At 46.2% G+C, this 21,657-nt stretch overlaps 1 protein-coding gene across 3 annotated transcripts; it reads left to right on the top strand.

Annotated features, from left to right (window-relative positions):
• Positions 1-841: 841 nt before the first annotated feature.
• FBXO21 (F-box protein 21) lies at positions 842-20,402 on the top strand. Of its 3 annotated transcripts, none has more exons than XM_086761789.1 (12): positions 842-1,071; positions 3,470-3,605; positions 5,239-5,333; positions 7,434-7,555; positions 9,416-9,562; positions 10,441-10,574; positions 10,822-10,958; positions 11,756-11,932; positions 12,693-12,825; positions 15,410-15,600; positions 16,627-16,784; positions 19,751-20,402. In XM_086761789.1, the coding sequence occupies exons 1-12, from the start codon at positions 848-850 to the stop codon at positions 19,927-19,929; spliced, it is 1,833 nt and encodes a 610-aa protein (XP_086617915.1). In that variant the 5' UTR covers positions 842-847; the 3' UTR covers positions 19,930-20,402. The 3 variants fall into 3 exon arrangements, with proteins under 3 accessions (XP_086617915.1, XP_086617916.1, XP_086617917.1); XM_086761790.1 differs by lacking the exon at positions 19,751-20,402 and adding an exon at positions 15,873-15,943 and having other exon boundaries at positions 16,627-16,764; XM_086761791.1 differs by lacking the exons at positions 16,627-16,784; positions 19,751-20,402 and adding an exon at positions 15,811-15,942.
• The last annotated feature ends 1,255 nt before the right edge of the window (positions 20,403-21,657 follow it).

Genomic DNA, 21,657 nt, shown 5'->3' with positions numbered 1-21,657 from the left:
GTCCCCAGTGTGGTGCTACCGTGGACATGGCGGAAGTGGTACCTCAGGTGCTACCTCAGATGGGGAGGTGTGGTTACCCCAGGTATCAGTGCAGACATCGAGGTGGCGTTGCCCCAGGTGTCAGTGCAGATATTGAGGTGTTGCCCCAGGTGTCGGTGCAGACATTGAGGTGTTACCCAAGGTGTTGGTGCAGACATTGAGGTGGCCTTACCCCAGGTGTTGGTGCAGACATTGAGGTGGTGTTACCCCAGGTGTCGGTGCAGACACTGAGGTGGCCTTACCCCAGGTGTCGGTGTAGACATTAAGGTGTTACCCCAGGTGTCGGTGCAGACATTGAGGTGGTGTTACCCCAGGTGTCAGTGCAGACACTGAGGTGGTGTTACCCCAGGTGCAGCCACTGCCATGGCAGCAGAGTCACTCAGTCAAGGCCTCATATCTGCCCTCCCCAGGCCCTGTTAGCAGATGGGCACTGCGATCCACCCCCGACCGCGGGACGCAGGGTCGCCCTCGGCCGCCGGAGCACACAGCGTTGGGATGGAGTAGGGGTCCCCACCGACCCTCGGGGGCTGACACCTCCCCTCGGGAGACAGGAACTTTGCAGACGCTCCCTGAGCCCCGCCGCTGCCCTTGCCCTGGGAGGGGCGGCGCGCCGCGCTCCGCGGCATTGGCAGACGCTCCCTCGCCGCCCACACGCGGAAAGCACCGCCCCGCTCTGCGTTTTGCGGGGCGGCGCCACTTGGCAGACGCTCCCCGGGGCCGTTCCTCCGTTTGTCGCTCCGCGCCGGAAGCGGGAGACGCTCCCTAACCCCTCCCGCGGTGGGAGGGGGCGCGCAGGTAAACATCCAAGATGGCGGCGGCGGAGAGCCCGGGCCCGGGGGGGCCGCGGGGCCCGGCGGAGGCCGAAGCCGAGGGGATGGGCCTGACGGACCTGCCAGGCGAGCTGCTGGAGCTGATCCTCTGCTGCGACGTGCTGGGAGCCGCCGACATCGGGCGGGTGTCGTGCACCTGCCGCCGGCTGCGGGAGGCCTGCCAGCCCCGCGGCAAAGTGTGGCGGGAGCGCTTCCGCCTCAGGTGGGCACCGCCGCCCGGCTCGGCCCGGTTCGGCCCTCCGGGGGACTGCGCTGCCTGGACGAGGCTTGGCGAGGGCGGGAGAGGGGCGCTGGCGCGTTTCCTCAGGGCCCCCGGGTCGGGCGGGCCCTGTCAGGCCAGGCCGGGCCCCACCCGGAGGGGTTCGGGTGGGACCGGGGACGGGGCCTCCGGTCCCCTCGGCCTGGGAGGGCCTGGGGGCTCCTGGGGTGGTGGAAGTGCCCCTCCCCACACTTCTTTTTGTCTCTTCCCGGCTCCGCAAGGTGCGTGTGCTTAACCTGTCACGGTGGGACCAGCTCTGGAGCTTCCCGCTGTGTTTCCAAGGGATGAGGAGATGTGGGTGTCCTTCCCGAGCAGGGATGGCGGGGACTGCTGCAAGGCTGCTTCCTCTCCTAAATCCCAGGGGATGGAACCGGGCTGAGCCTGCCACTTAGAGAGCAGGGTGGGGCTCGGGCTTTGCTGCCCCTTTCTCGGAGCAGGGGGGCCAGGCTTTGCAGCCCCTTCCACAGCCAGGCACTTGGATTGCCTGCAGGCCCCAGGTCCGGCCTGGGGTCTGGCAGTGGTGCGGACACAGGGTCACGTGTGTCCTGGGATTGTCAGTTGGCCTCTCTCGTCCCACTAAGGTAGGCAGTGGTAGCCAGCAGCTTCCAAAACAACTGCCAAGGCCTATCCTGTCACACGACTAATGCTTCCCAGCAAAGAGGGGTGTTTAGTGCTTTGGGAGAGCTATTTCCACAGAAACCAAAATCCTTTGGGTTGCCTTTTGATGCTCGTGGGTGTACTTTCCCCAAAGGCAGTCACAGGGTACCTGATGAGGGCGTAGCTGTGCTGTAACCAGTGGAACTGTTAATGCTTTAGCTGGGAATAAGGCATGAGCGTTATTGTTAATATTGCTCGTGCCACAGTGGTTTCAGCAGTTCTAGAAACACCACTTCTTCACTGGGGCTGCCAGCCTGTCTAGGATAGGGCACGCTCAACTGCTACCTGGTTTTGTCTGTGTTTTGGCACAGGACAAGTAGCAATGTTGCTTCCTCTAATTGCCAGTTGGCTTCTAAAATTTAGCGTGGCTCAAATGAGAAGATTGTTCCCTTTCCACCAGCGAAAAAAAAGGCTACTGAGCAATTACAGCCTCCCCAATTCACCGAGCTGTGGCTTGGGATGGCTGGCCAGACCCTTTCACTGGTTCAGTGGCTCTAATTTCTGAAGTGAACCTGGAAATTTAAAACCAGTTCAGATCCAGCAGCTGAAATTGGATGTGGTGGGTAATTAGCACATGCTGCTGTCCTCCTCTGTCTTTGATAACAGAACTTTTGGCAGGAGCTTGCACGTTGACCTTGTCATCCTGGCTGAGTTCCGTTGTGAGTAATTGCCCTTTATCTTCCTAAAATTTTCAATATGATTTCAACCCAAGAAATTATTCTTTCTCATCCTAAAATAAATGACTGTAATTCTTATTATGACGTGGCTGCGTTTCAGGGGTGGATAAATGGCTAGGGATCCATCAGGAGAGAGGTGGTTATGTAATGTGAAGTTATTTGGTTAGTCTTTGGCTGTATTTTGTAGCTGCAAGTGCAGTGCTGTTTTATTATTGACTGGTAGTGAAGTGTCTTCCACGTGTGGATGGACATAACTGTGCCTTTTGGTCAGTGGGTAATAGTTTTTATACAGAAGCAGTGATTTAAACATTTGGCCTTCTATTTATAAGAGTAAAAATATATAGATCTATAAAAGTATACACACACACGTATTTATATATCCTGAAAAGAACCTAGGGCAGTCCATGTAGTTGAAGGAAAATGTTTTGTAAAACCAGTAATAACAAACAGAATTTCAAAATGTGAAATATTCTCCCAGCTTTCTTTCCCATGCTGTCCAAAACCATTTAGCTGTCCCAGTTTGACTTCACAATTCTTTGTTTTCCTCCAGTAGATGTTGCCACCAGCAAGGGCAACAGAGGGAGCTCTGCTTTGTGCAGCCTTTTACTTGGACCCACAAGGCAGCAGGGAGAGCACAGGACAATGAATTCTGATTCTGTTAGCTGATGTGTGATACATCTTCAGAATGGCAAACAATTTTTTTTTTTCGTTATAAAACTTTGCCTCTCTTCTTCTAATGTGATACCTATGTTTGTCTTGCAGAGCTCTAGAGGAAATCTCAAAAGTGTTTCAGATATTTAGATATCGAAGTATCTGGAGTATGAACCTTTTGATGGTTTTGATAAACTGATTTAATTTATACAATTACATTTAAAGTTGTACTGTGTCTTGGCAATATCTCAGCTCCTCCAGTCACGTGGTTACCGTAAGCACCACTCTGCAGTTCTGGAGGCTCTCAGTGATGTCGAAATACTGGTGAACCTGTTCACTTATGTCTTGTTCTGTAGATGGCCCTCGCTGCTGAAGTACTATAGCCACGCAGACGGCGTTAGCTGGCTTGAAGAATACAAAGCACGGCACAATGCTGGTCTGGAAGCCCAGAGAATTGTAGCTTCATTCTCCAAAAGGTTCTTTTCAGAACACGTAAGTCATCATCTCTGTGCGTGTGCAGCATCCTAACTGTTTGTTTAGTTCTTTTTATTAGTTGGTCTTTCCTCTCTCTTCACATCTTTTCAACTACGCAGTCAGAAAATTCCTGTTTCCTCACTTTGTGTGAAAACACTGGATCACCAGCCGAAAGGAGAGAGAGAGTTCAAAATCCAAAGGTGCAAAGTCCGCTCTGAGTATCACGTGCAGCTGTTGCGGCTTTAAAAGCTCTTTGCTTGTTGCTGCGTGTTCAGCCCTGGCTCTGGGAACTTCTGAAGGACCGATAGTTTGTTGACACGCACCACAGCCTGTGAATTTATCTCACTGCAGACCTTGTGCAAGGATAGGTCCTGTGAGTTGTCAGGAGGAATTTGAAAACAGGACCAAGGCACAATAGGTTCAGCAAATTGGAAAGTGCATCATTTACGTTCTGTACTCAGCTGTGACACCAAGATGCTTTTGCGTTCAGTGTGGAAAAGGTGAAAACGTAGTCTCTCAGAAGACTTAACTGCATGTGGAACAGCAGTTATTTCCTTGTCTGTTTGCTTAGTTGATGGCTGTGGGTTTTGGCTAGCTGCACAGTTTGGGCCAACCTGAAATTCTGTGAAATGGGCATAAATGCTGCCTGTAACTTTGGGGGAATTTGAAAATTCACACAAGAGCCACTAAACAGCCACCCCTCTGTGGCTCCTTTGTGAATATGTTGTGATCCCGTAGAGAATTCCCCGAAGACGTAGGAGACTCATGTTGAAATCGTCTTAACTGATTTTAAGCAGGGGTTGGCTCCTAGGTCTTCACCCCTGGAGAAGGCGGCCGTGGGGCCACATTTGGAGATGGTGTGTCTCTTGGCTGTTCTTTTTGAACTGTTCCGCTGTAGTTGCAGCAGACAGAAGTTTGACCATGGAGAAGTGTGTGTTGGGGCATTAACTGGGGCACAGGCTCCTGGGTTCCTACTGTTTTAATCACGTATGCAAAAGCTACTCAGCAATACCCGAAGGCCTGATCATGAGGATTATCTGCTGCGGGGCTAGAAGCCACAGCTTGATTCCCTGCTTAGAGCTGAGAGGAAGAGGCTTTCAATCCAGTTCTGCTAGGTCCCACAGAGCACCCACTGAGATACTGAAAAGCTGGGAAGCAACTAGATTTCTTACACTTCAGCCAAAGTTTAAAAAAGAATCCTGAAAGAAAATAGCTGTTCTGAATACAGATACATTAGTGACCGTTTCAAAAAATGAAGACTCCTGTTCCTTCATTCCTTCCCCAGGACCGAACTTCTGCATTGGTGAGCGTATTTAAGAGATTCAGTCAACCACAGGCAAAAGTTGATTCCACCTTAAAATTACTTCCAGCTTGGGCCCAGCCTGCGTAAGAGCTGGTGTGCTTATGCTGGTCCATACGCCCGCTGTAGGAGCCCAGGGTGCTCAAATGGCTGTAGGGTGCTACGGGCGCTCTCAGTGGATCCTGAGAGCAGAGACTGAGTACTTGGTGAGCTGGATGTTTTTAAGATGTAACCTAAGTTTAAAAAAAAAAAAAAAACCAGAACAAAATTGATTTTGAGAGCTTTTATGAAATTATGTTATTTTGGGAAGAATCTGTTGTGCTCTGCATAATTCGTTGTCTGGTTTGGCAGGTCCCCTGTGATGGATTCAGTGACATTGAGACTCTCGGGTGCCCAAGTCATTTTTTTGAAGATGAGCTGATGTGTATCCTAAACATGGAAGGAAGGTAAGAGAGAGAGGGGTTAGGAGTGAGAGGGATTTTTCCCTTTTCACCAGTTAAAGGAGAACGGTACTGTGGTGAATGCCTGACCTCAGCTTCTGTCCTTTTGTCACTCTCATAAAACAACGTCCCCAGGCTTACTGAGGCTGAGAGGTGTTGCTGTGTGTCTGATTTCAGAACAAATTTAATATTCCCAGAGGAAACCATGTGAACTATTCTACAAGAAGGAGGTCCTCTGGCTTTGGCTGTTTGTTGCTTGTTTCCTTGACAGTTCATGGCATCTCCTGGGAGATGTCCATGTACCCTCTTCTGTGCAGTAGTTGTGGCTTGAGGAGTTCCCATCCTCCTATTCCTTTTTTGTTTAAACCTGGATCAGTTTGGAAGCAGGAATACTCAATGCCTGTATCATCTGTATCATGAAACTACAACTCTTCTTTTTTTTTATTTTTTTTTTTTTTCTTTCTTTCTTTCTTCTTCTTCTTGTAGCTTTTCTTAGTTGTAGTGTATTGGTACAGTTTTTGTCCCCAAATAAGCAACTGAGTGTAATTCAGCCACTGCAGGATTTGAAGTTTTGTGAATGATTCAGACAGGTGAAATGCCAAGCAGGTAAATAAAACTTCCAGTTTGCATCTGCCTAGGTGTTTTCATCACCATGGTTAACACTGGGCAAGATTAATAAGTCGCTACTTTGCTTGAAGGTTTTTCTGCTGGGAGCATATAAACCATGCTGATTCTGCTGTGATACGAAGCAGTGATAGATTGCTCTTAATGGAGTCTAATAGCCTTGATTAAAGGGACTGTTAGCAGAGCTTGAAAAAACGTAACTGGAATGGCAATCATCTCATTTTTGCCTTTTCACATCTCTTTTATTACCTTCTCTATTTGAACTGGGACTAAACAGCTCTCATTTGACAACTGGTTAAAAAGCTTTTGAGCCTTTGCACTGGCCAAATGCCTCCCCATAAAGCAGAATTGATGCTAATTACACCCTGATTAAGCTGTAGTCATTGCCTTTCAGGAGCATTAGGCTAAATCATTTCCCTGGAAGATATCCCAATAAAGCAGTTGTCCCTATTGAGCATCCCAGTTTATTGGAAGAGGATGAAGTGTTACGAGGTTTGATTGTTCTCTTGTCTAGTAGGATGGAGAAGACTGATTTGATGTGCAATCTGGAGGAGAGGAAATGTAAGCAAGGACAGAGGGTTTTTTCTAAAGAAAGAAGCTGGACTTGTTTTAAGCACGTGGCAAGGGCCTGGGAATTGGTAGACTTCTCCCTTTGGGCTGTTTTGGGGCTAGGGCTTTGTGCCATTCCTACATGTTTGGTGTAAAAGTGCTCAGGGAGGCACTGGTAACCCATTGCTAAAGGCCAGGGCTTGCTTAGGGGGTGTCATTTAAACCCCTCTGAGTTGGTCTGTGTTTCAGGTGACCTCTTCAGACCTTCCCTGGGTCTTAGCCAACGCTCTATTGCTTCTTCTTGAGCACTCTGCCTTCGCTTGTTAATTTAGAAAGCGAAGGGGCTTTATTATGAAAGATGGAAGGTTTTGGCCTGTGTGATCTACAGACCAACTGTTGAGCTCTTCCTGCCTTTTCAGAGCAACAGGGGTGTTTTTCCTCTGGGGCCTTTTTTTTTTTTTTTTTTTTTTTCCATCTGAATACTATTGGACCTACATTCATGTCCCTCATCATTTTCTTTTTAATAGTGAGACGCTACTTTAAGATTGATTCTGGAGGGATCCAGTCAAAGGGTAGTGTTTTATGGAAAAAAAAATGGAGGATTTTAATCAGATATTCCTGAGCTACTTTAATTAGGATCCGTGTTTCCCATGATACTGTATCTTCTCAAAATTACATATTGGTGATTTGATAAAAATCAGAGATGATAGGAGCAATGCTTTGCAAGTGTCTTATATTGTGGTTTTTTGGTGATGAATTTCCTCTTAACATTTACTTTTTGGTTGACTCTCCAGTGATAGTGATGTTGTCACACTTGTTTAGAAAAGTAAATGTCTAAATTGTAAACCTATATTCACTGGAAAAGTTATCTGAAATGTTCACCCTAAAAGTCCTTATTGAGGGCAATACGACTTTTTGTATTTAAATGCACAGGAAAGGTCTCACCTGGAAGTACTATGCAAAGAAAATTCTATACTTCCTACGGCAACAGAATATATTAAAAAATCTGAAGGAGTATCTTCAACGCCCGACTGATCGGCAGTCATTTTTGGAGGGTAAGTCTTTGGCAGACCTCCCATGTGGAGCAGCTAATGACAGCTTTCCACCGTTGTTTTTTTACTCGGACAGAGCCTTCCTTGCTTGTCTTTCAGCTAGCCCTTGGACAACAACTCAGAAAGAGTTTGGATTTTTGATGTACCTGAAACCTTTAAAATCTTGCAGTGGTTGCATAGCATTGTGTCAGAATGTCAGGGTTGCATTAGCTTCTGTCAGTGCTGTGTGCTTGAACAAATTGCCTGTGGACAGATGAGCTGAAAAGCGATGGAGAAAATGTTGAAACACTTGCATTTGGATCTTGAGCAGTATATTGAGGAGAACAGCAGTAGCTCAGTATCCTAAGTAGCTGACATTGCAGAAGCATTTTAACCGTGGCCCGTGGGCTGCATACAGCCTAACAGGCCGACTGGTTTGATTTTGGGTCTGCTCCCTGCTATCTCCTTTCCCAAGAGCTGCTCAGGTGAGGGCAAGGAGCGAGCTGCAGGCAGGGAGCAGTGCCTCTGCCATGGAGGTACTGTTAGAGCACCAACAGGTACGTTTTTGTGAAACTTCACCAAAAAGCGTGGGAATGGCATTGGAATTGCCATTCCAGGTCAGCATGGGAATGCTTTGAGAAGGGGAAGAAGATGACATGGCTTGGGCCCTGCTGCAATCCTTTAATGCAGGCCTGACATGGAGGTGCTAACGAAGCCGTGTAGGAAGCTGGAAGAGGTATGATCCGTGCAAAATTCTTACAGGTGAATACAGTTGAACAATACGGAGGCTTTGGAAAGAGCAGTGGTGACAAGATGACAAGGAGAAGATTCTGAGAAAGAGCTGTTTTTTCCTGCAGGAGTTTGACAGGACAGGCTTGGGCAGAAGGAAAATGAAAATCTATTCTGTTATAGTGGGTTTCTGACATGAAGATGGAGAGCAGGCGTTGAAGAGAAAGGTGAATGTAGCAGAAGAGGGAACGATGATGTCCTGGTTCTGGCCAGGATAGAGTTAATATTTACCTGAGCTGGGTGGAGAACTGAAGCTGGTAGCCCCTATGGCTGGGATAGTTAACTAATTAGCTAACAGCTGGGGTTAATTTACCCAAATTAGCCAAAGGGCTATTCCATCCCCTCTGATATCATGCTCAGTATATAAGTGAGGAGGGTGCTGAAGGGAGGCCCTGCTACTTGGAAGAGACTGGATGTGGAGATCTGTTGTGAGCTATTATACTGTATTTGTGTTCCATCACTGTCTTGTTTTCTTCTGTCATTACTGTTAAATTTACTTTTTGTTCAATCTCAACCCGCGTGTTTGGGGTTTTTTTTTTCCTGGTTTTCTTTTGTTTGTCAAATCTCCTCCTATTCTCTCGGAGAGTGGGGGGAGTGAGAGAGAGACTGCGTAGTCTGGTCCCCGTTGGGGCTGAACTACGACAGATGAGCAAGAATGATAGCTCTGGAGGATAAGGCAGGAAGAAATCAGAACTGAAGCAGGAGTGAAGTTGAGATTTTTTTTTTTTTTTTTTTTTGAGGGTCTCAATGTAAAAACCTGAGTTGGGAGGATGCTAAGAGATGCAGTGTGACTGGAGAGTTGGCTGGTTAAGCATGGTCCAGCAGCATACCTGCTGGGTGTATGAATCTATTGCTTTCCCTTTCAGGATAGAGGAGAGGGGAATATTGAGTTTAACTGTCATTTATCATGTCAGCTTATTCCTTGCATTTGTTTTATTTTTTTTTTATAAATCCCACATATGACTGCAGATTTTAAAAGGAAAGCTCTTGTGTTCTGCTGCAATTGCTTGCTGCATGCCTGGAATTTAGAATAGATAAAACTAAGCAAAGAAAAAAAACTGAAGTCCTGTTTCTTATGTAGCTTGTTTATTCCAGGTGCTGTTTTAATTGACCAATACTGTAACCCACTGTCAGACATCTGCTTAAAAAGTGTCCAGGCGCAGGTGGATGATATCACAGACAAAGTGCGCAAAGTCCTGCGGACAAAAAATCCGAGGCACCCCAGCTTGGCTTCCAAGGCAGGTACTGTACGGAAACGTGTATTTTACTGCAGAGCATTTCTGCAAGTCTGGATACAGACAAACAAGGTGAAGCAGCTGTTGAATTACTGCAGCTTAGAGAGCTGTTGTTCTTTATTCCCTTGCAATCATATTTTGGCATTTGCTTAAACCACTGTTCAGGAAACAGCTGTTTGTTCAGCCACAGGGACTCAATAGCGCAGAGCTGTCTGTCCATCTGATGCTGTCTAAGCCAAAAGGACTGGAGGGCATGGATTCTTCTTTTTTCTTTTTTTTTTTTCGCATTTGTCCCTGAAGTCTTAAGTAGTGCTGATATGTGTAGCAGAGCTGTCGAACAGGGGATCAACCTCTGTTCCTTTTTAGGTCTCAGAAGGTCAGCAGCAGTGGAAAAGGTATGTGCTTTAACATCTTCAAAGGTCAGGCAGCATCTTGCTCCCTATTTTTTGTAAGCACTATCTAACGTTTGCTGTCTTACAAAGAGAGAATGAGAATATTGTCTCTATCTGTGTATCTGGAGCGGCTAAGCTGTGACTCTGAAGCAGTGAAAGCACACTTCCCATGCTTGGGCAGCGTGACGTGTTCAGCTGCAGTGCTGTGCTGGCACAGTGTGGTTAGGATCCAGTCCTTCAGCCCCAGAAGGATGCAAGGCAGCACTGCTGCACAGCTGGGGTGCAGGGCAGCCCACTGAGCCGGGCCACGCTGTGAACGGAGCGCTAGGGCTGTGCACTGCTGTGGCCAGCTCCAGCCAGTCTCTTGACTGGCTGAATTGAGATTTATCTCTTGTGTTTTCAGTCCGTATGAAGAGTTTTGGTATAAGGTTCATTGCATAACGGTGAAGTACACTTATTTTATCAGTATTTATTTCTTTGCTTGTCTTTTTAGGAGAGGTCCTGGTTGCAGAAGTGGAGCTTCAGCGACAGGTGCTTGATGCTATGAATTGTGTCCTGTATGAGCAGTTGAAATACAAAGGAAACGAGCTGGATTACTATAACTCCCTGAATTCATACATTCACCAGGTACGTGTGTGTTGGCAGAAACTAGAATGCCTCAAGCCTTGCAGCCTCCTATTTGTAGTGTTTATTTGTCTGAACGTAGTCGGACACATAATTCTCTCTAAAGAACAATTTGCTGCAAAGTCAATATGATTGCACTGAAAGATGACTATTCTGTCAAGTTTGTGTATTTTCATTTGTGAAATCAAACCCTGGGGCGTTTTGTTTTTCTTAATATCCCACATGTTTTTATCATGTTTTTATCTGCCAGGTTTTGATCCGCAGGACAGGAATTCCCATCAGTTTGTCTGTGCTTTATTTAACAATTGCCAGGCAACTGGGAGTCAAACTTGAACCAGTCAACTTCCCCAGCCATTTTCTGCTGCGATGGTGTCAAGGAAAAGAAGGGTATGTGACCTGCTGAAATTTGAAGTTATGTCCACAGTAATAAAAGCCAGAAAGCATTTACAGCTCCAGACCTGTACCAGAACGTTCAATTATTTTCCCTCTGTAATTGTAGCCTGTTTGGAGGAAAAGATCCGACCTCTAAAAACGTTTTCCCAGAACTCAACTCTGTTGCTGAGTGTGAAATGACAGTAAGCGTGAGATAATGTTTCTCTTACTTAAGAAAATTATGAAAAACTGAAAAGGAGAAAAAAGGTGCTGATTTCACTTTACCTTTCGTACAGAACAGTTGCTAGAGACTACTGCTGTTGTTTTGTGCACTCATTTAATTCTCTGAGTCAGTGCAGAGATCTTTTGACCGAATCATGGTCAATTTATAGAAATCTGTGTTATGTGAATGACATCAGCAGTCCAGGTCAGAGCGATGGTTTTGTCTGTATGTGCCCCTTCTGACACGACTTCAGATGCCGTGTGTGTGGGTCTGTTACACTTCACAGTGCAGTGTCGTAATAGAGTTAGAAATAGATACAGCAAACCTGAAAATATCTGAAGGAAAGCACTGGTGTGATAGAGTGAAAAGTCCCCTTCGTTTCTCTGTCTTTCCCGTATATGTTTATCTGAAGAAGAAGCTAGGAGGGGAGAGAAAGTACTGGGTAATCCCTCTTTAGGAGGGAGCTGGGGTATGAATGACACTCGTTTCACAAACAAGCTTGAAAGTGCTGAGCGAGGAACCAAAACAGGTAATCCTGCTTTACCAGGAGGGCCACCATCACAATTTAGTTTCTTTGTTGTGTCGTTAGAAGCACAGACATTTTTGACTACACCTACATCGACGCCTTTGGGAAGGGGAAGCAGCTGACGGTGAAGGAGTGCGAGTACCTCATTGGCCACCATGTGACAGAGGAATTCTATGGAGTGGTGACTTCAAAAGAGGTCCTGCAGCGAATGGTGGGAAATCTCTTAAACCTCGGCAAGCGGTGAGTTGAGGGTCATCTGGCCTGTGAGGCCCGTGGCAAAAAGGGCCCAGAGTATCCTGTCTGCGTGTCTGATACTGCTTCTTCACAGTATTTGAGAGACTGCTTTAAAAAGGTGTCAGTAACACCACAGGTCTTGAAAATTCTCTATGGCACATTGCGTTGTCTAGTTACTTTTAATCACTTGCAGCAGTATTGTGTGAAAACAAGAATATTTAGTAAAACTAGGTCCCTTCAACAAAATGGACAGATGATTTATTTTCTTTGTGAAAAGCTGAGAGGGACTGTCCACCATTCCCTTAAGAGCAGAGACCTTCATTATGATCTGGTAAGCATAACCCATATGCTCAAAAGAGCAGTTTTGAAGGTACAAACCTGTTGGTTTTTTGTTTGTTTGTTTTTTTCCCAAATGCCCCTGATAAGCACTTTCCAAGTAGCCGTAGACAGAAATCACAGAGTGAAAGGATTGCTTTAGGTGTAATTAAGCTAGGGGACCAAAAGCAGATTCCAAAATAAGATGGCTTGGAGAGCAAATTCTGTATATAGGATTATTTGACCAAGTAGAATACCAATGAAGTGGGAGGGTAGAGTCCAGTCATCAATCATGTAGCATTTTTCCTTCTGAGCAGGCTGTTGGATGTGACGAGTAACAGCCAGTCCCGGAGTCTGTAGCGTAATTTTTGGTGACTGTCCCTGGATGTCAGAGTACTGGGGATAGGGATTGAAGAGCTAGCCTTCAATTGAGTTTCTTTTTTGCTGGCAGAGAAAGCACTGATCAGTCTTACCAACTCTTGAGAGACTCCTTGGATCTGTACCTGGCCATGTATCCGGACAATGTGCAGCATCTAATGCTCCAGGCTAGGCTGTACTTCCACCTGGGAATCTGGCCAGAAAAGGTACCTCGCCACTCGGTCGGGTGTTTTCTGATAGGCTATGAACACTAGTCTATTGATTTTGGGACTACGTCAGCTTGCATTACAGTCTGCCACAAGTTGTAATAAACACAAATGAACGAGTTATCGCATTTCAGAGAATCGATTTTCTACTACGTGAAGCAGGGAGAAGAGGATTCTTGCTTGCTTGCCCTAGGGGAGGCTTGTGAGGAGCCTCGAGTCTAAGTCATAATTTATGATTTACTGCCCAAGTCTGACAGTTTATCTTGCAGCCAATGCTGTGGACTTGTAGCTGTAAGTTATAAGAGCGTTCTGTTTAGTTTATGCCTAGATTATGGTAGTGGTGGTAAAACTCTTGCTGGATTCATGTAAAAGGAGAAATTACCTTATCAGAAAGAATTGTAGGAAATTATCTTTTATAAACATGATCAAAGCTGTTTCTCTGAAACCTTTGCTGCGCAATCAGTGGCTCTTGTGAAAAGGAAACTTAAAGAACGAGGACAGGAATATTAATATCACCTTTAGCCTAGAAACATGAGTCCTGCCATCTTGTGTGTTTGGGAAAGAAGGTGCAGAGACCTACACGTTGTCTAAGTTGTCATCTACGCCTTTCACTGAATTTGGGGAAAGCACAGGGAGGAAGCAAGTAACTCAAAAAAGTATTATTTCTTTAGTGTGTCAGTACAGCAGAGAGGTGTTCCTTAGTCACAACTTTCTGTAGTACTTTAAGTGAAGCTCACGTGCTTGGGCGATGCCTGTGCCGTTTCCAGATGTGACATTTGGGTGAGGCAGTAGAAGTGTTGGCTGGATAGCTGAGCTGAAATTTAAAGCTCTTCCTGCTAAATTAACTGATGCTTGGGACTGCTGGAGAAGCTGCCTTTCTTTTGAAGAGCAAATGATGCTAAGCTTGCTGCTGCTTTCTTACAGCAGCAAGTTTTAGGGTCGCTAAAGGAAAAAAAAAGCACGAACTAAGAAACGTGCGTATGGAGGATAACTTGCTGAGCTGAAATGGCAGCCGTATGTAAATGATGAACAGCTAAGCAAAATGCTGAAAGACCTTCCTTCCCCTTTCTGGCACTCAGCAATGTGTTTGTAAAGCACCAGGGCTTTACATACTTGCATTTTGCTGCCCCGTAGAACAAGTAATACAACCCCTTGGCTGAGTTTTACCTCGTGTTTCTCTGCACCAAATTTGGACTTTTTGGTATTGCATCCTTGTTTGCATCCGGTTGTTCCAGGCTGTCGGGTAGGATTTTAGCTAGCCAGAGGGAATGCTCTGTGTCTGACAGAACAGAAGATACTAGATTTAATAGAGGTCTGCCAGATTTATGGAAAGTGGTACGAAATCTTAAAAGTCAAGCTGAAGTACCCAGAATGTTGTCCTAAATGTTTGCAAATAACAGTGAGTGAAAATGCCAAGAATCTCTGGCAGTTATGGTCCTTGTGCTAGGCGTTCCCCTTTTGGTGGGATTTCTCAGGATTTTCACGTCCTTGTTAAGATGCCAGCCAGAGAATTAAGGTGGCTGAGAAGCCTGAGCTGTGTTTCTTCTTCTCATACCTAATTACTCACCTATTCTTTTTCTGAACTTATTTTCTTCACCTCTTGGCTGATGTTCATACTCAATACCCTGAGGTTTCTATTCCTCTTCTGCTCGTGCTCTGAACTTAGGGTTGACCAAAGCCAGTATCAAGGAGACAATCATTTTGCCAGGTGCTAAGGTGTGTCAGATTTTGGAACTGTGGCAGCACTTGAGGTACTTGGTGTTTAGACAGATATATATGTCTTTTTGCAGCCTGTCTAGACAACAGTTTTGGCAAGAATAAGAAAGAAAAAAAAAAAAGAAAAAACTAAAACTTGCATTGTCAGCCTCTAACAAACGTGGCAGCAGGCGCTCTGATAGCGTGCCAGAGGGTGTTAGTAGGTTGGTATTCTGGATCTACAGGGTTTGCTGCTTTGAGAATGCTTTTAAAGTTGGTGTTCTTTGGTCATCCTGAGACACGTAGGTTCTCTGTCTCTTGTTTGCTATTTCCTGGGATAGCATCACAGAAGTTATTTGCATTTCCTTCTGTGCTGACCTATTTTACCTCTGCCAGGCTCTTACAGACATGCTGAGGAACTCTCTTAAAGTGAAGTGTCTGTTCTCGAGTACAACAGAAGTCATCTGGAATCTCTTCGCAGCAGCAGTCTGGGAGACTAGCAGCAGTATTCTCTTCACGTCTCAAAAGCCTTGAAACAATCTCGTCAATACCCTGTAGTCACAAAATGTGATACGATTAGATTGTATGACTTAGTTTTAGGGTGTTACTTGGCTCAACAGTGCCCTTCCTTGGAAGTAGGGAGCTTTACAAAAAGGGAGAGGACTGTTGGCCACTTCTGCAGGCTAAGCAAGTGTGACGAACTGCTTGGGAGCGTGTAGCTAGAGCAAAGGTTCTCAGTCCTGTGTGGAAAACTCATGTGGCAGACCTCTAGGCCTGGGCACTTAGACTCAGCTAACTTGAGAAATACACTGTATATATTTTAAAGTGTTGGACTGCTCTGGAGACTTGTTCTGAATCTGTCTTTTGTTTGTTTGGTTGGTTGCTGAAGGTTCTGGACATCTTGCAGCATATTCAGGCTTTGGACCCATCCCAGCACGGGGCCGTTGGGTACTTAGTTCAGCACACCCTAGAGCACATTGAGCGCCGGAAGGAGGAGGTGGGACCTGAGGTGAAGCACCGTTCAGACGAGAAGCACAAAGAGGTCTGCTTTTCGATCGGGCTGATTATGAAGCACAAGAGGTGAGCTCTTCAAAAGCTTCCCCGCATTAGCAGGCTGTACTGTAACAACGAGTGCAGAAGTGTTTGTTCTGACAGTAATGAGCTGTGGTTTTATCTGCCAAGGAGGTGCCTGGAATGGAAAATGCCAGACACGTGCACCTTGTAGAAAAATGGGAGCAGCTCTGTCTGTCCTTTGAGAGAGCGAGTGTATTCACTGCTGTTTGCTTGCAGAGAGAAGTTTGTGAGGTGACTTGTCTGAGTCATCATATATCACACAGCTCAAATTTCCACAGCCCAGAGCTCTTGAAGAACCATCAATAATCAGTTAATGAGGGACCCTGCAACGGAATCGGCTTCCAAAAAGGTTGTAAGATTCCTAAGACAGCTTATGAATCTTTTCCTGTGCTATTATTACCCCTTCTTCCTGCATTGCACAGAGGCTTTGTGTTCCTGTCTGCACTACTCTGCCAGAATGACAAGCCAGCGCTGTGTTGCTTCAGCCGCTCCTCCAACTCAACGAGACGTCTGGAGCGTATTTTAAGGGCGTCGGCAGTGACAGTTGTGATGCCTTACGATTAATTGCATAAATAATCTGAAAAGAATGATGACTTTGTTTCTGGGAGTTCAGTGTTGGGATTATCACGTCTGTGTGGTGGGCACAGAAGTAATTGCACAACACAGTAGGGGGGTTGATTCTCCCCCTGTTTCTTGTTTCCTTCTCCCAGTTACTGACTTCCAGTCTCTCCCATTTTGATTTCTTGCTCACATTTGGTTTTCCTTTGTCCTCAGCTGTTTGTTCCTGTCTGTTTATCCAGTCACTCCTAGTCATTTCCCCCCTGTCTCAAAAGACACACACACATGCACACAAACTTTGCGTTGTTTTTTTTTTGTTGTTTTTTTTTTATTTTTTTTGTTTTCCCTCTTGTCCTCTCCTCCTTGTGCCAACTCACAGGAGGCTCCCGTCCTGTTTATGCTAAATTAGTCTTGAGGAAAAAGAACTGGCTCTGGAGTTTTCAGTCTTTGGTGTGCAATTTTTTTTTTTTTTAGATATGGCTATAACTGTGTGATTTACGGCTGGGATCCCGCCTGCATGATGGGTCATGAATGGATTCGGAATATGAACGTCCACAGCCTTCCCCACGGCCCCCACCAGCCTTTCTACAACGTGCTGGTGGAAGACGGCTCTTGCAGATACGCCGCTCAAGGTGAGCGGGAGTCTCCTGAGTTTACTCTCTGTCCAGAAGTACGTTAGTAGAAGGGGATGCGTAAGGGATTAACTCTGTTAAGTATGAAACAGAAACTGTTAGTTAAGGTTGAGGTAGGAAGGAAAATTCTCTTGTATTCATGGCCGGCGTTGTTTGCTCTCCATGAAATCAGTGCTGCTAGGAATGAACAGTAAGGACTGCTCTGGTGTAATCTCTTTTTGCCTTAGAAATATGTTTTGGACCTGGTTGGTTTTATGCTGTAAACCATGATGGTTGCTTTTAAAAGAGGTCTTTCAGCTTTTGCCGAAGTTCTGTCAGCAGCTCTCGTTCTTTGAAATGCTAGCTGTGCTTTGGACAGCACCTCAAGGTAGGATCTAGTGAGAGAGCTCACAAACTTTGCTTCTCAGCTGCTTCGGAGCAGCTTTCCTCAAGAGACTGTGTGTACCAAGATCTCAGAGAACGCTTTTATCAGAGTGCCACCTCTGATAAGAATGGGACAAAAGTGAATGTCTCTTCTAAACCTCTTTGCATTTGTGAAATCTCCATCACCCTTTCTTTGTGCAACATACCATGAGAAAGGAAATTCTGTCATTGTCAGAATGTGAGGTTAGGATACAAGAAATGTTGAACTGAGGTTCAAAAGGGGAAAAAGAAAAACATATCCATATGTCTGTAACTCTGTACATTGTAAACAGAGTTGTTTCTTTGCCTCATGTTTGTTCTCCCTGAGATACAGAGCTGTCCCCTCCAGCTGGCCAGGCAGCTGCACAGCCTGGCTGCGTTTTGTTAAGACAAGATGTGGAAGCTGCTGGAGGGGAAATGTTGAACAAAAAAAATGCAGTTCAGCTCTTTCACTGCAGGTTGCTCCCCAGCATGTTCTGGTCCCATACACGTGAGCAAGGGGTGATTTTACAGGAGGGGACACTCCTACCTTTGTAGGTTTAAAGTGCAGGTATTTCTCACTGTCCTGAGAGTTACTTTATGTTCAGTAGTCCAAAAAGATGAAGTGCGGAGCAGAAATATTGCAGCTCAGCCTTATGGCTCGCATTAGGCAGTGCTTGGCCTCTCGGAGAGTCTTAAAAACCAGAAACTCTTGTGTGCCATGGGTTGATATTAAAATATGCATCTCAGTGAAAACTAATCAGATAATTGTCCACAGTGCTTCTGGGGCTGAGTCATCTCTTAGATCTTTTTGTCTAATTGTTTATAAACAAGTATAATGCTGGCTGGGTCCAGAGCACAGAGTTATTTTAGCCAAGCTGTCAGTTGACACCATCATCTCTCTGGTGTTTTGATATTGGTAGGGAAAATTGAAGGGTTTCTCCTTGCTTGCTGAAATCTTGCTGCCTGACTGTTGAGTGTACCCTCTAAAATACATCCTCAGGTCATTTGGGGAAGGGACTAATTCGTAACTTACTGACCTGACTTTGGAGAGGGAATGATAGTTTTTTACTGAAAGAATCTTAAACAAATCTACATGCAGAGTTTTGTTTAACCAGCTCAGAAATAAGACCAAGTTTATTACAGGTAATTGTACCTCAGTCTGAGTCCTTCCTGTGAATCTGTAGGTTGAGCTGCAGCTAATTCCAAACCACCTGTTTCATACAGTGAGCTTGACATCTGCCTGTCTGCTCTTGTCTTTCTTTCGTTTGCTTTGTAGCAGCACAAGCCAGATATCTGTGGCTCAGAACTGCGAGTCAGCGCGTTTCTCAGGCTCCCCACCCAGCGCCCAACTTGCTCCTCTCAGTCTCTTCCCCCTGCCAGCTTCTGTTTCATCACTGTGTTTTTCCCTTTACGCACAGCTCACTGCTCAGCCCTGCTTCTGCAGAGCATGCTGGAGTGGAAATTGTTTTCCGCAGTGGTGCAGCGTACAAGAGAGGTGCTGTGCAAGCCTGTAGGACTGCACCAGCCCACTGAGGTGGAGAAAGCTCTTGTGCTTTTGGCTGCACACACTGACCTAGAGTAGTTTCAGAAAGCCTGTCTGGATTAATATGACTTGTATGAGCTCTCTGTAGTGAGCTGAATAGTTGCAGAGACAGGTGAATTATTCCTAACTATGTTCTCTGCATCCCATCTTGTTCCCACCCTGCCTTGCAGATAAGTCAGACTTTGGGACTTCATCAGCTTTTGTTTCTACCTCTATATCTGGCACTGCGCTGTAAAAAAAATGCCATGGTTTGAGGAATGCCGCAGGGCACCTGCGCGTTGGGTTTGCTGCTGGGCTGCCTCCCAGTCACACCGCTGTGTACAAACACTGCGGGAGCAAAGGGACCCTCAGCTTGGGTCACCTTGGCGTTTTAATGCCAGTGCTGCTGTGTTGTTTAACTGTTGTGCCTAATTTAAGGTTGTCTTTTAGTGCAGAGGAGGAAGTGGGGTGCTCTGGGAAAGAATCAACGTGCTCCTCTTGGGAACTTTCTCTTAACTTTGGGAAGTTTGGGTTTGGAAGTTAGTTTTGCTGTGCGAGACGAGCTTGAAAACCAGGCTGGTGACCTGACATGGTCGAAACACAGGCTGGTGACTTAGGGCAAGAAGGCACTCAGCTCCTCTGTCAGGACAGTGCAGTCAGCTTTACCTTGGAGCATTTGAGAGGGACCTCTCCTAGAAACTGATCTCCCGTGGGACTCGAGGGATCGGAGCTCGGTGCTGCAGCTTCTCCCTGCGCTTACAGCCAAGAGCTGTGACCAGCAGAGCGGGAGGAGGTCAGCATGCTGCTGCTCCAACCTAATGTCAGACAGTGTGGTCTCAGGCATACAATAATTTTCATACCGCTAGTAACTGAAGAGGTCAGGCTCTGTGAGCACTTATACTGGCGCACTCTGTGCATATTTTCCTGAATTAATTTTCTGTAAAGCATCAGGAGGTGGTGTTTCTAGAGACAGGAACAAGGCTTGAGAGAGGCATGGGATTTATTGCCTTGCAGCAGGATGTTTCGTGTGGTGATAACTGATTCTTTCATTTCCTAACAGAGAACCTGGAGTATAACTCTGAGCCTCGGGAGATCCCTCACCCCGACATCGGCCGCTATTTTTCAGAGTTTACCGGCGTTCACTACCTAGCAAATACTGAGCTAGAAATTCGGTACCCGGAGGATCTGGAGCTCACGCGTGCCGCGGTCCAGAAGATCTACAGTTCGGGCAAGGAGTGAGTGCAGAAGGCATCCTGAGGACTGAGGCAGCCGGAGTGTAGCTTTACCCTCTTTGCAAAACTTGCATGGAAGGCAAGTTTGGCGACAATCCTTTGGCTTAATGCGTTGAAAACTGCATTGAACTTTGTAACTGGTGCTACAGCATCTTTCCGTTGCCTGCCTGCCCGTTCTGGCCCAGAGGCACAGGGACACGTTGGTAGTTGAGGCCAAGCGTAAGGATTTTGCAGGGACAGTTGTGCTAGGAAGCGTGTTGTTCTTCAGAAGGATTTGCACATACTACTTGTTCTGTGGTTGTGTTGCCTGGAAGGTCGACGCAGTGAGGTCCCTAGTGTGGAATATGGAAGAACCCCCTCTTCCAGAGAAGGAAGTTGCTTGTCCTTGCAGTGTTGTGGGGTTTTTCTTTGGGTTTTTTTTTTTTTTATTTTTAATGTATATCTCACGCAGGTGATAGTTTTAAAGTCTCTTACATTTCATTGTTGTCTTCTCCCGTCTGAATTTTTGGTCAGATTCTGCTTTTCCCCTGTAGTCTGATGGTTCACAGAGCTACTTACTGTTCCCGTTCTGAATACCCTTAGAGGCCTGGGAAAGAGCCCCAGCAACAAAATCAGAAGCAGATACAAACTCTCCTAATGCAGAAGATGAGCTTCTAGCCCTTTTTCATCTCTGCTAAACAACCTAGTCTGTGTTCTTACCTTGGTTTTCAGTCTATTCATCCTGTATGTCCAAGGCAGGATCTGCGGCACAGCCGTGAGTGCTCCCGGGACAATTTTGAACCTCGCGGCGCTGTTTCATGGAAGCCTTGAGGTCAGTGCCAGAATGACTTTGACGTACGGGGAGCTTCCACTCGCTGCAGTCTCCAATCTATAGGTGTTTATGCAGTACTGGGATCATGGCTGGAAACTGGCCAGCCCTGGAGCCAGCCAGACCGCGTGTGGAAGAGAGATGTTAATTCCTGCAGCTTTCAAGCCTTCTTCCTTTTTGCCAAAAGAGAACGGATTTGGAGGAAGCGCATACTCTGCTGCGCAGCAGGGCTTTAGCAGCTCAAGGCACACAAATTTAATGCTGTCAAGGCCCAGACAGAACCACTGCAGAGAAGTTTTTCCTTTGGGTTCAGGTATTTCAGGGGTGCAGAGTGACACAGTATTTGTGCACACAGAGCCTGCGTACCTTTGTGGTTTCTGAAGCCAGGTATGTAGAGTAGCTGCAGCTAGCGTCTCCCATCACGTGCAGTAGTTACGTGCAAGGTGAGAGTTAGGTACTGTGCCCTGTAGTTAGAGGGATGCTCTTAGTCTATTATAGCACTTCTGATATCGCCACGTGAAATCACACAGCCCTCCTCTTCAAAGAACATTTGAACTGCATGCCATCCTGTTGAAATATCCAGCATTGATTAAATATGAGAAATAAATACTGGAAGCCCAGCGCTTTTGCCAGCGGAGTGGTGGTGGTTTGCAGGAATCTCGATGCTTTAGGAAGAGCCTGGCGTGGTTAGTGCTGCAGAATGGTGGAGGTGCTGTACTCCAGGTAGAACTCCTACTTTGAAGAAGTCTGGACTGAAATGAACGTGGAGGGGAGGGAACGAGAAAGGGACCGAAGAACTGCGAAAGCAGGATGGACCCAATTGAAAGGAGGGTAGGGAATCATTAGGCAAAATCTTAAAATCCGTCTCTTGTTTTTGAGGGTTTGAGGGCTGGAGTAGACCCCAACCCTCCAACCCTTTTTGAGGGT

The sequence above is a fragment of the Chlamydotis macqueenii genome, chromosome 17 (assembly GCF_036417535.1).
Source record: "Chlamydotis macqueenii isolate bChlMac1 chromosome 17, bChlMac1.mat, whole genome shotgun sequence".
In the NCBI taxonomy this organism is placed as follows: Eukaryota; Metazoa; Chordata; class Aves; order Otidiformes; family Otididae; genus Chlamydotis; species Chlamydotis macqueenii.
The sequence above is the reverse complement of the archived record's forward strand: the minus strand, read 5'-3'. Positions and strand labels throughout refer to the sequence as shown.